Here is an 11,758-nt window from a genome sequence, read left to right as displayed (position 1 = left end):
AACTTAATTTTTTTATTCGCACGCGCGCATCAGGAGGATGTCATCCATATAATCAAATCAACATGGCCTAAGTTTATCTTTGCTTCATTTCGTTGCCAGTTTTACCGGGTAAGGCTCAGTGCTGTAAAGAGATGTGACTTTAATGGTATTTTATTACTGTGAAATAACCAAAGATTATTATTAAGCTTTCAAAAAATTCACACTCACTACAGTACCTGTAGGTAACTGTCACTTATACATTTGTAGGCTAAAACTCGCGAGCCACTAGAGCTCTCTTGTAGACATCTTTTGAAGTTAAAATAAGGCCATGTTGATTTGATTATATGGATGACATCCTCCGGGAACCCCAAAATTGATGCGCGCGTGCGAATAAAAAAAAGTTTTGCAAAAAAAAAGTTGTTTTCATTATGAAATCAACGTGGTCATGAGGGTTGAACAAATGGGACAGAATATGGTTTGGCGAATAATCTAGTCTTCAAGTTCATTTCTTTACAATTTCGTCTTTCGTTTGGTTTTGGCATTCTACGACATTGGTATGGTTTTTTTGTAACTTACAATATATTTTTGCTCATTTTGCAACTGTTTTGTACGATTTTACAGTATGGTTGAAAACTTTTTTTTTTGTTGAAAGGGCCGAAAATTCATGCGCGCGCGGATGTCATCCATATAATCAAATCAACATGGCCTAAGATGTAATGCAAAATATATGATTGTATGGGTTGAAGTGCGAATTCTTAAGCCGTTATAACTGTAATGTTAGTGATGTAAACAAGGTAGGTAGGTACGATGTAAGGACTCATGTACAAACATCTCCCCCATGTGCAGTCCCCATCCCAGTCCCTCGCAGACAATCCATTCTGTCTCCACAAGATAACAGGGAAAATGATGTCTCCAGGTCACCAACAGGTATACTTATTGACATGTTGTTGTAGTGATCACAAAAAGGGATACAAGCAATTGCACATCTGAAGCATTGAATTAGGAATATGCCACTTTCATAGAGAAAATGTCACAGCAAAAAAATGGTTTGCAGCACAACATAAGCCATAAATCCTAATGCATCTTTTTCTAGCACGTTATAGTCCCGACTGCTTTCAAATTGGTAGAATAACAGGTGAGTTTTATCCAGTATGGTATAATATTACACCCCCCTCCCACTGTGCGGTTGGACCATGTCTAAGTGATTTCCCCCTCTCCATAGGTCTGCTGACAGAACATGGCCCACCTGTGGACACCTACAACCCACCTGTGGACACCTACAGCCCACCTGTGGACACCTGCAGCCCACCTGGCACACTCTCAAGGCGCAGGAGCGATGGGGACTTGCTAGACCTGGAGGAAGGTATGGAACTGTACACCAACTTCAACTTGACTTTCAGTCAACTTTTTTGAGGAAAGAAGTCAAGGATCTCCCCATGAATTAACCCTGAACGCCTGGATATCACAGTGCATGTTCCAGATGCTATTAAAGAGATCGATTAAGATTTAGCTTTTTTTTTTTAATTTACTTCAGATTCACCTCAAAACAAGGCTCGTGAGAGCCACTTACATGTTTTGGGTTACAGTGATGACTGCGTGGTCAGATATTTGTTCACCCTTGATTTAAACCGTTGGAGGTTGTAATTAGCGGTGAAACATTCACGGGGAAGCTTGTTCCACAGTGAAGTGGTTCTGGGGAAGAAACTGTCAGCATGAAATTTTCTCTTGACTGATGGACTATTGAGGAAGAAAGGGTGATTTTCTGCTGTTAAGGTGGCTAAGCGTGTCATGTGTTATTCTTAGAGTACACAGAAATATGAAGGGTTGAACCCTTGAACAGTTGTCGTATACAAGTCTCCTTACAATGATAAAATAATAGGTGCAAAATCAAATTGTTCCGTTATGGTTTTGCAGAGCCAACACCCATGTCTCCCCATGGCCCCCCTCCCCGAGCATCCGACCAGAGGAGAGGTACAGATCCTGAAATAGTGGCTTCTGGTAGGTTTTTGAATACTACACGTCTAGTGGGCAAAGATATCAACAATAACAAGCTGACATCTGTACTGATCTTGAGGCTCTTAATTACATGTACAAAAGGGCATAGCTTTGGCAGTTCAGTCTATAGGTCATAAATAATACTACATGTACTATACTGTTATATTATGGGATATAAGTTAACTTTCCTATTTCCTATTTTTGCAAAATCTTAAGTACTATTATTTTACTATTTTGAGTTAATTTGCTTTCTATCATTTGATTTTTTTTACATTGTGCTGTATCTATCTAGTTTGGTTTTCCTTTTTCTTTGATTTTACTTTCAATTTTCATTTTTTTACCTCTTCCTTGGAAGTAACTGTGAGGCTTATACAGCCTACCTTGTTTCAGGTACAGGTCATGGGAGGGCAGTCACCATTCCTTTCCAAGATTCTCACATCGGACCATCACCAATCAAGCAGCAACGGTCGACCGTGAAGAGACACGAAAACAAAGGTTTGTTGAATTTGGCCATTGTGTATTTTCATTCAATTTGGAGTGTGCAGAACAGTTGCTTCTTTTATATAGCATATTTTCAGCTTCCTTGTTAAAAAGTCATGCATGTGATGTCACAATGATTTACATACATGTTGTATTTTGTCACTTTGTTTTGTCTATTTCTTGAACTGCACATTAATTTTTTTTATGTAGACTTTTTTTGCATTTTATGTATACTATTAAATTATGGTACAGATATTTTAGTAGTATATTTTATGAATGTTGATAGGTAATAAGCTACTACTTGGCATGTTTAGGGCTGACAAGTTTGGATAAACCTTGAGTGTTGTTGTTATGTGTGATTCAGCCGTGCCCCCAGCACATGTACAGTCTGGGTCGGGTAAGGGCGGCGTGCCGGTTAACGAGATGGCGGTTCGGGCGGCCATGTTGTGGAACTCGGTGGTCGATCACCTGTACTGTGCGGGGGTGCCCAACCCTGCACCTGATGCAGGTTTGTTCCCTGTGAACAACTGCATGTGGTATTACTAACAGATACAGACCTGCATGGTTGACTCTTCAGTACACATACATGTACTGTGAGTGTTAATAGTACTAGTAGACTATCTAACACAGATTTTTGATTGCCCAACCCTGCCCCTGATCATGCAGGTTTGTTCCCTGTAAACAACTGCATGACATGTGGTATTACTAACAGCTATGCAGAATTGCATGGTTCCCTTCATAGTCCATCTAACATAGTACGTGATTGCCCTTAGAAATTCCATGTACATGTAAGTCTACAAATCCTTCAATTTCTAGATTGCTTACAATTCTAATTCAAAAGCTTCTAAATTTGAATTTTTTAACACCCTACTAAATGCTAACACTATTTTTATAGTGAATGCTGCGATAAATTATCATGTGTTTTGCAGCCTTTATTTACACATCATCTGAAATATCAAGTGACATGCTTTCCAGAAATGCCAATGTCTTCATTATTATGATCACATCCTCACATTATTGTACAATGTATGTATATTAAGTATTGCCATATTTCTATCTAGCCGTTATTCTGCCATACGATTGTTACCGATATGTTTGGACCAAACATTGACTTTTTGTCCAGCAGAAAGTCCTCTACCCCGCCCAAGGAACCCCTCCCCCCACCACTTGAGAAGGAAGAGCAGTGAGTCCAACCCCCTGTACCGGCTGGAGAAAGCCATTCTGATGGAGATCCCGGATAGCACCTTGTCATCACATAATACTCCTGACAGGAGACAGCACAGGATGGGTAAGAAGTGGGGATATAGTCAGAGTCAAGTTTTCCGCTCTTTTAATCTTGCCCTATTCAAATTCCTTATTGTTTACTTGGGAATAGTATTACAGCAAAGAGTGGCATGGCCAAAGTGTGCATAGGTGTTAGCCAAAACCAAGAGCACAAATCTCAATATTAATGGCTTTCCATGCTTTAGTTAGCATGAAAACTCATCTTTGTCGGTACATTCCATAATTTACAATATATTAGAGCCAACCAGCCGTTACTCAACCGAGACGGGGGCCAATATCGTTTAACATTACTGTTAAATACAATTCATTACGCGAGTCGCATGTCCTTAAGGTCACAAGTACAAGGTATGGAATGATTTAGAATCACTCCTGAAGAATGTGCAACTGAAAATTCAAGGTGAGCAATTGTCTATTGTGTTGAATGAAACAACGTTACAACGTTACTAACTACATTATTACTGTCCATGTCTCTAGGTTCTCCCAGGAGAGCTACAGTTGAGGTTGTGAGGGACCCTCATCACTATAACCAGTCCTGGAACCGGGGAAGGGCCAGGGACAGAGGGCAAAGGTCACCGTACAAGAGACAGGTCAAGGACCTACAGGGACACAGTTCTCACAACTCTTCCAGGTCTGCAATCATCTTTCCAATTTAACAGACATGTACAGTCTGGTAACCTATTCTGTTACATTACTAGTAACTGTTATCATATAATATTATACATTGCTGTACAACAACATACTAGTATCACATACTTTTAAAGTCATGTGACAAGTCTCACTGGGTCAGTCTATTGAGGAAGACCAGCCAGTGAGAGTGACTGGTCGAAAGCTTTAGGTGATCAAACTTCTTTGTATTGGAACAAAAGTTTTTACTTGTTTAAACAATGCATCACATTTCCCTCAGTAAAAATCAGGGTAATTCAGAGCATCACATATGGAGGCAGTTGGTATCTGGTAAAGCCCAAAGACAAGATTCTATATCCCTGCAGGTCTCCACATAAAAGAGAGCCACTCCTCCGTAAACAGACTACAACAGAGATTGTGTTTGAGCGTCCAGATACCCACCACCACAAGCCTCGCAGTCACTCCACCCACAGGGCTCAACACAAGGACAAGAAGAGAAGAGACAAGACCAGAAGGACCCAGTCACACTCCCCACAGAGAAACGTACAAGTACAGACATATGAGGACGATCTACAGGATGGTAGAGCCATACAAAATTATAATTTTGTATATATTTGCGTACAGATCAGTGTTACGTTCTAGCCAGCATCCATCTATTTGATGGAATTTCGGCTCTCTTGACGGGCAATAATTTTGCCCAATCTGTCATCTTTGACGCACAAAAAATAGTGTGAAAAGACATGGATAGAAGTGTCATTGAAGTAAGCTTAGTCTACCAGCAGAATTTGCCCCTCAAAATGCAGGAAATTATGTTCCAGAGGGTCCTAGGATCATTGCGCCAGAAGGCTCGAACATGATGTAACAAAAAACAAAATTGAGATGGTGGAAAAAAATTTCAAGCTGGCTAGAACACTTTGTAATCTTGCAGAATTTGGATAATATCCAACATATAATTTCATTACGGTAAATGCAGGAACTTTAGCAGTGATTTATTTTCACAGCAACCTCTTATCGTCATGTCTCTGTTCTGACACAGATGAGGAGACGTCCCATCTCATCAGACATGAAGGCTACCCTTACGATAACGACGAGGGAGAAGACAGCACAGGGTTGGGCACAGCTAATCCAGTCTACCCTGGACGGGCCCAGCCCCTCAGCAACTGGGTAACTGCTGAAGAAGACACCCCTGTTGAGCCAACGTACAGAGAATACGTCGATCGCACGAGTCACCCAGAAATGGCGGGAAAGCGTGGGAGAGCGCCGGTTCTTCCGCCCGACGCCAGTCCACAAAGGGATGAGGTGTACAATCCCCTTGTGCGACCGGATCAGAGGAACCCAAAAATGTCCCAGTACCGCGGCGGCGGCCGACCTGTCCAGCTGATGTCCCCGGGGGGGAGCATCCCGGAGGAGAGTGCGGAAGACGTGCTGGGCTTGGATTCTCCGAGAGCCGAGAGTCCGCAGCAGGAGCAGAACTCTTCCTCTGGGAGAGGATCCTTGAACAACGAGCGTCCGTGGATCGCGTTTCACGACAGTTCTGACTCTTCTCCGGTGAGGACGGTGACAGGAAGGGTGATGTCGCCCTCCAGGAGGATGCACGTGGCGGCTCAGGTGCATCATGTCACGGAGACGTCGTCAGCGGATAGCTCACCCGTGCGCCTGGCCAGGTCAGTGTTAGATCTATGGCTTCTTCTTCTTCTTCTTTGGTATAGGCAGCCAACATCGTCTTGTCGATGAATCTGCTGCACTGGATAGGTCAGGAAGTCAACTGCAGTTGTTGGTGTTGGTTTAAGGTGTTTGGTCTGAAGTTCAATGTTGAGCACTTAGTGTAGGTGGGCCACCTTATCCTTGAAGGATGTCTGAGTAGGGGCGGTGGCTATCTCTACTGGCAGAGAGTTCCACTCAGAAATGGTGTGTGGGAAGAATGTCATTTGCCTATACAAGGTTCTACATACAGGACTCACGTAGGTCAGGGGATGCACGTGCCGTGACTTGCGTTTTGGACGGTGGATAGCAGGTGGATGGCTTCCCACCATACTTATTGTGCACATGCACACTATGGTCCCCATAGGGATCCCTCTGTATTGCATGTGGAGAGAGTTGAATACAAGTTATGTTGCTGTGCGGAGAGTTTGTAGGGTTATGTGTTGATTACTGTTTAGAGGAATGCATGCTGTTAACAATCAGTTGCAGGATTATAACTGGAAGGACTTAGAACTAGTACTTACTGACGTAAAGGCCTAGAGGCTGTCAGACAGCATCCACCATCTTTCTTCCATCCACCATCTTTCTTCAGCCACTGACAATAGAAGTCAAAAAGTTAACACAGGTCATTTGAGTAGACTGGAGGGGGGGGGGGTGGATATGAAGGATTGTTTCCATTTTCCTTGTTGTAGAGATTGAAGAGGTGAATACCGAGTTTTTTTAATGCATTTCTTTGTGACCAGAAGTGGTGTTTTACTATTAGCTGTTTGATGAACAAGAAAGCCCAGAAGACACTTTTGATTCAGCAAAATTTCAGTTGAGGTTAATAGGCACAACTTTAGATACAGAATTCAGCACCAAGGACAGGCACATCCCGGTGTTTATTTATACTGCACGGAAGACCATTTTTTACAACATTAAAGATAGTTTAAGAAAGCAGCTAAACTGTTGTAGAGTTGATCAAGCTGCAAGGGACTATGCAATTGTGTCTGTCAGCATTATGATGGTCATTCTAGCTAATGATTAAGTTCTTTATACATGTACTAAAAGGCCACATGCTGTCTAAAAAGAACTTACGTAACCACCACTATATCAATATAAGCTTGTATCAACCACTTAGTTCTTCCAACATTTCACTCCTATTCTTTCTTTTTGTTCATTACAGCTACTCCATTCCGAGGGTACAGAATGTATCCATGAAGCAGGTGCACCAACCCGCATTTCAGACGCCACAAGCCAAGGAGGACGGCCCTCGCATCGAGTTCACCCCAACCAAAAACGACACGCCACCTAGCGACTCTGGGCTGACAGTGCACGTGACTCCCGCGCAGGGCAGCAAAACGACGAGGACGGAAAGCGAAGAAGACGTCGGCTTCCAGCAGAAGTTTGATTCTGTCACCCCTGCGAAGGAGTCACTTCCGAAGCGCAGCGTCGCTAGGCAGATCATGTTTTTTGAGCAGATGTCCAAGTCTACGGGGTCCTCCAACTCAGGGCCCGACCCTGACACAGACGTACCCATCTCCCTAATCTAGAAGACTCAAATTGTACAGCCACTCCAAGCAAACCATGGTATAGTTTTGGGCATTGACAATACAATAATTTTTTCAAACCTTGAGCAGATTGTGCTAGTATGGCTGCTGTGTTGAATATACACTGACCGAACTGCTAGTTAAAAACAGACACATAAAAAGGGGTGAAATTCAGCACGTTTAGGTTCACAAGGTGTGGTAAGTTTACCTTACTTGTACAGTTTAGGTTTGTTACATGTAGGCATGGTACTAGAAATCCACAGCAGAATGTTAATATTAGCCTGGACAATTTTGGATTGCTTATGAGATCAATTCTGTCTATTGTGAGGTACATTTTGAACTTTTATTTATACTTCCAAAGACTTGTTTTTTTTTATACATCCCCATGTATTGTTTCATGAAATGCAGTGGACTGCAAAGACATTTGTTGAATTGCTAGGAGAAACTTTGAATTATTTAGTATTGTTTGATTTTTGTCCATCAATCTCTCACACAAAGAACTGCAACTTGCACTGCAAAAGAAGTCAGGCAGGACTTTTATTTTGTACAGTCATTCTGAATCAAAAGTAATTCTTACCAGTTAAGACTGAGGGCATTCAACGATGAATTAACTATAGTCCATACTTATGGGTTCCAATTGGTGTGTGCCACCCCTACTATTGATAGAAAAACATCACCTTTCATAATTCTACTTGACTCTGAAGTCAAAGTGGTCTACTAGTACTAATGCAGCATCAGTTTCCAGCCTAATCCAGGTGTTAGATATGCTACAGAAGGCCTCTTTTTTAATGTAGAGGTCTAAAAGTACCTAGCAGAATTATGTGAATTGATGTTACATGTATTTTGACATAAAATGGTGTGGTTTTTAAGAGCTTTTGACCATTGATCTATGCATTACCTATTTTAATAATTATTAGCTTAAGATACATTGTATGGTGTGTTAGCTGAACTGATCAAACTGAAGGTACTAACTGTTATGTGTAAACAAATAGATTCACTGTACCAAAGATATTTTTGACACACTGCTGTACATGCTGCATTTGCAAAATACTGGTTATGATATTATCAATGATGTTTTCTAGAATTAAAAGAGAATTCACAACAAAGACATTAAGATCTTTTGTTCATGTTATTGTATCAATAGTTGTTTTTTAAAGAGATATAGAGAATTCATAACACACTGTCTTTTGAGTCCTAGACACTTATGTTGTGAGTGACTGTTATATACAAAATGTATATTAAATATAGAAAAGAACATTTGGCCATAAATAAAATTCACAAAAAAAGCACACCATTAGCTCCACAATGTACACAAATTCAAATTCCTACGAAACATATAAGTCAAACTTTGGCACAGAACAGAACAAACTCAAAAGTACAAAACCTCTAACACATATGGGTGAAATGTTTGTTTTGTCTCAGTCTCATGATGCCTTAGAAGAGTCAGCAGTTTCAGTTGTGGGAATTTTATGGTGAAAAGTTTATCACTATTCCTTCTTCAAAACATGGTACTTTCATGGTGAAAAGTTTATCACTATTCCTTCCCCAAAACTTAATACTTATGGACTCTTCTGGTGAAGAGTTTTGACCAATGTCCATCACTTTTTCTTCACCAAAACTTCATAAACATCTGCGGCATCTCCGGGATCCACCTTGACCCCAAACTCGACCGTGACTGCCGGTGATTCTGGCAGCTCAAGACACTCAAGACTTATCCTGCTGCCAGATTTCAGCTTGACTGGCATCTCAGCATTGACAGGTTGCCCATCAACACGGACAATCTTATTTTTCTTCAGTTTCCTCAGTTGGAAACCGAATCCTGTCTGGGTGCTGACGGCTTCGATCTGCATGTGCTCACGAGAGACACGTTTGTCATCTATTAGGATATCTGAGTTCTCATGCCTAGCTATAAGGAAAGGCTTGTCGGACCTTTTCTCGATTATGGTTTTTGGATACTGGAGGTTCAACCCTGGGTTGCTACTGTGGATCGTCAGGGTCAGTTTTGTTGGAGTGTCCACAGTGCCATCATCTTTTGTTTGGTGTCCATTATCAGACCTTGCAACATTTTCGGATGTCTTTGAAACATGTGCATTTCTATCATCATGCTCTACTGGGCATGCTGACTCTACGTTTCCAACCTCTTGGATATTAGTCTTACTCTCCTCATCTGTGCACATGACTGGCTGACTACTTGAAGAATCCCCCTCTTCTGTGTCCTGAATGGGACTACCCTCTTCAGGTGACGTTACTGACTGGCTACCTGAGCCCCCCTCTTCTGTTTCCTGAATAGGATTCCCCTCTTCTGCTGACTGGCTGCCCCCCTCCCCACTTTCCTGCATGGCTGTCACCTCACCATTCCCGGAGTCTGCCGTGTTTGGCAGGCCCTGTGGCGGAGTATCCGAACCCTGACCTCCCATGTTCAGAACAATGTTACTCCCCATGAGAACAACCTGGGTGGCAGACCCACTGCCGAATGATGCCTCTAAGGACACTTGTTTGAGCAGCTCATGAACTGACTCTACTGATGCCTGCTTCGGAACTGAATTTGCCCGCGCTGTACATGTACACTGTGGACGTTCCACTGGAGGACACTGGGGGAGGGGGGGCTGAACGTGTTTACCACACAGGTGCTCATTTTGCTCAGGACTGTCGTCTGTGCAACGTTTCTCGCAAACAGGGATGTTTTGGTCTTCAGACGTCGAATTTGACGAGGGCTGTTGTTCCTGACTTTGACCTGCTAGTCTGTTGTGGTTATTTGCCGGAGCCTGCCTATCCTGATTTATGTGAGTGAACTGGACTTCATATACCTTTTCATCATCTCCTGATATAATCTCTAATGTGATTTCTACGTTGAGCAAATCTAGCTTAATCACTGAACCAGTGGTCAACGGTTTTTCTTCCCCCTTACGCAATACTGTGTTGTTAACGGAAAGCCCTTTGCTACCTACGTTCTGTATAGTGAAAGAGAAGTTAGAGGAGAGGTCTACTGTGGGTGTGATGTGCACCAGGTCTCTTGACGCTTGAGGGTGGTTCAGTCTCAGGTCACTTGTCTCACGTCGGCCAATGGTGACGTGGTCTCGTCGGTCCTTCTTGATCCTTCCTCTTGGCAAGAACTTGAGAAGTTTCTCGTTGTCACAAGTGATGCGGAAGAGGAGGAGGGTGGGGGTGTCTACTGTGTCATCTGTACAAAAAGTGAAACAAAGCTGCATGAATTATCAGAAGTTTACGAGAAAATAAAAAGAGGGTCAACTGCACTTTCCAGGCTGCCTTGAATTTGAAGCAGTAATTCACTTCATTCAATGTTATTGTTTAGATAGAACTCATTGTTATTAGCAGCTTAACAGTAAAAGCAGTTTATCATAATACTGTATTAATACATATATAATAAATAAAAATATAAAAATAGTTAAAGAACTGCCTGAGCTCACCTGTTGGAATTGGCTGGGCTTCATTGTCGACTGTCTCAGCTTCTGTGCTGACTGTACCACAGACAAGGGCTGCTTCTCCTAATAACAGAAAATCATGACAAATCAGTGACTCTTCTTAAGTTGAGAATCTTCAGAATGTATAGGCCACCACATCTGCACAACTTTGATTTTACAGGTCTTCTTCTTGACTCACAGGTGCTAGTCTATGAAACAGGCTTAGCCAGCTGCCGCCGCGCTGCGTGCCTGTGAAGCTGGTGTGTTATGCTGCAAGGCAGTTATACCAGCTATACAGATACAGATACAGATGCTACGGGAACCCAAAATCTTTTTTTTTTAAATCTGCTGCAGGATTGATCATTCATGACCATTTTTTAAATATATTCTAAACAATAAACACAACAGAATTATTAGCTTACTTTGGGGAGCTTTCTGATGGTTTCATGACCAACACATCACCAACATAATTAATAGCATATATGTTCCATATATTCCACATATGCACCGGGGGGACCCACTACATACTTTCAGGAGCCTAGTACACTTTTATGCACCAACTAGGGAAATAACAAGGATGGTTATTAGGGAAACAGGCCAAGGTCTCACTCACCTTCCCCGTCCACTGTGTCTCTCTCAGTATCTACAGTCCCGGGTTCAGGTGGCGAGGAAGACATCATGGCTGCCTGCAGGTAACAACAAAGGCAGCACCATTAGACACAAATTAACAAAGTACTCTCAAGA

At 42.2% G+C, this 11,758-nt stretch overlaps 2 protein-coding genes across 2 annotated transcripts in view; one reads left to right on the top strand and one right to left on the bottom strand.

Annotated features, from left to right (window-relative positions):
• LOC109466589 (cadherin-23-like) overlaps positions 1-7,595 on the top strand; it is a 38,068-nt gene extending 30,473 nt beyond the window's left edge. The window contains 5 exon segments of the mRNA XM_019764320.1: positions 1,202-1,342; positions 2,831-2,962; positions 3,581-3,742; positions 5,399-6,026; positions 7,229-7,595. Of these exon segments, the coding sequence (XP_019619879.1) occupies positions 1,202-1,342; positions 2,831-2,962; positions 3,581-3,742; positions 5,399-6,026; positions 7,229-7,595 (1,430 nt within the window).
• A 1,502-nt stretch (positions 7,596-9,097) lies between these two features.
• LOC109466588 lies at positions 9,098-11,691 on the bottom strand. Its single transcript, XM_019764319.1, has 3 exons — positions 11,628-11,691; positions 11,021-11,098; positions 9,098-10,773 (listed from the first exon to the last, which is right to left on the bottom strand). Exons 1-3 carry the CDS (start codon positions 11,689-11,691, stop codon positions 9,191-9,193), a joined length of 1,725 nt encoding a protein of 574 aa, XP_019619878.1. The 3' UTR covers positions 9,098-9,190.
• Positions 11,692-11,758: the final 67 nt, after the last annotated feature.

Source organism: Branchiostoma belcheri, unplaced genomic scaffold (genome assembly GCF_001625305.1).
Source record: "Branchiostoma belcheri isolate BF01 breed outbred unplaced genomic scaffold, Haploidv18h27 scaffold17, whole genome shotgun sequence".
Lineage (NCBI taxonomy): Eukaryota > Metazoa > Chordata > Leptocardii > Amphioxiformes > Branchiostomatidae > Branchiostoma > Branchiostoma belcheri.
This window is presented reverse-complemented; position numbering and strand designations above follow the sequence as displayed.

Coding starts and splice junctions, on each gene's coding strand:
- LOC109466588 (XM_019764319.1), bottom strand. CDS start 11,691: ATGTCTTCCTCGCCACCTGAACCCGGGACTGTAGATACTGAGAGAGAC. Junction 11,099..11,627: donor AGACACAGTGGACGGGGAAG/GTGAGTGAGACC, acceptor TTCTGTTATTAG/GAGAAGCAGCCCTTGTCTGT. Junction 10,774..11,020: donor AGCCCAGCCAATTCCAACAG/GTGAGCTCAGGC, acceptor CTTTTTGTACAG/ATGACACAGTAGACACCCCC.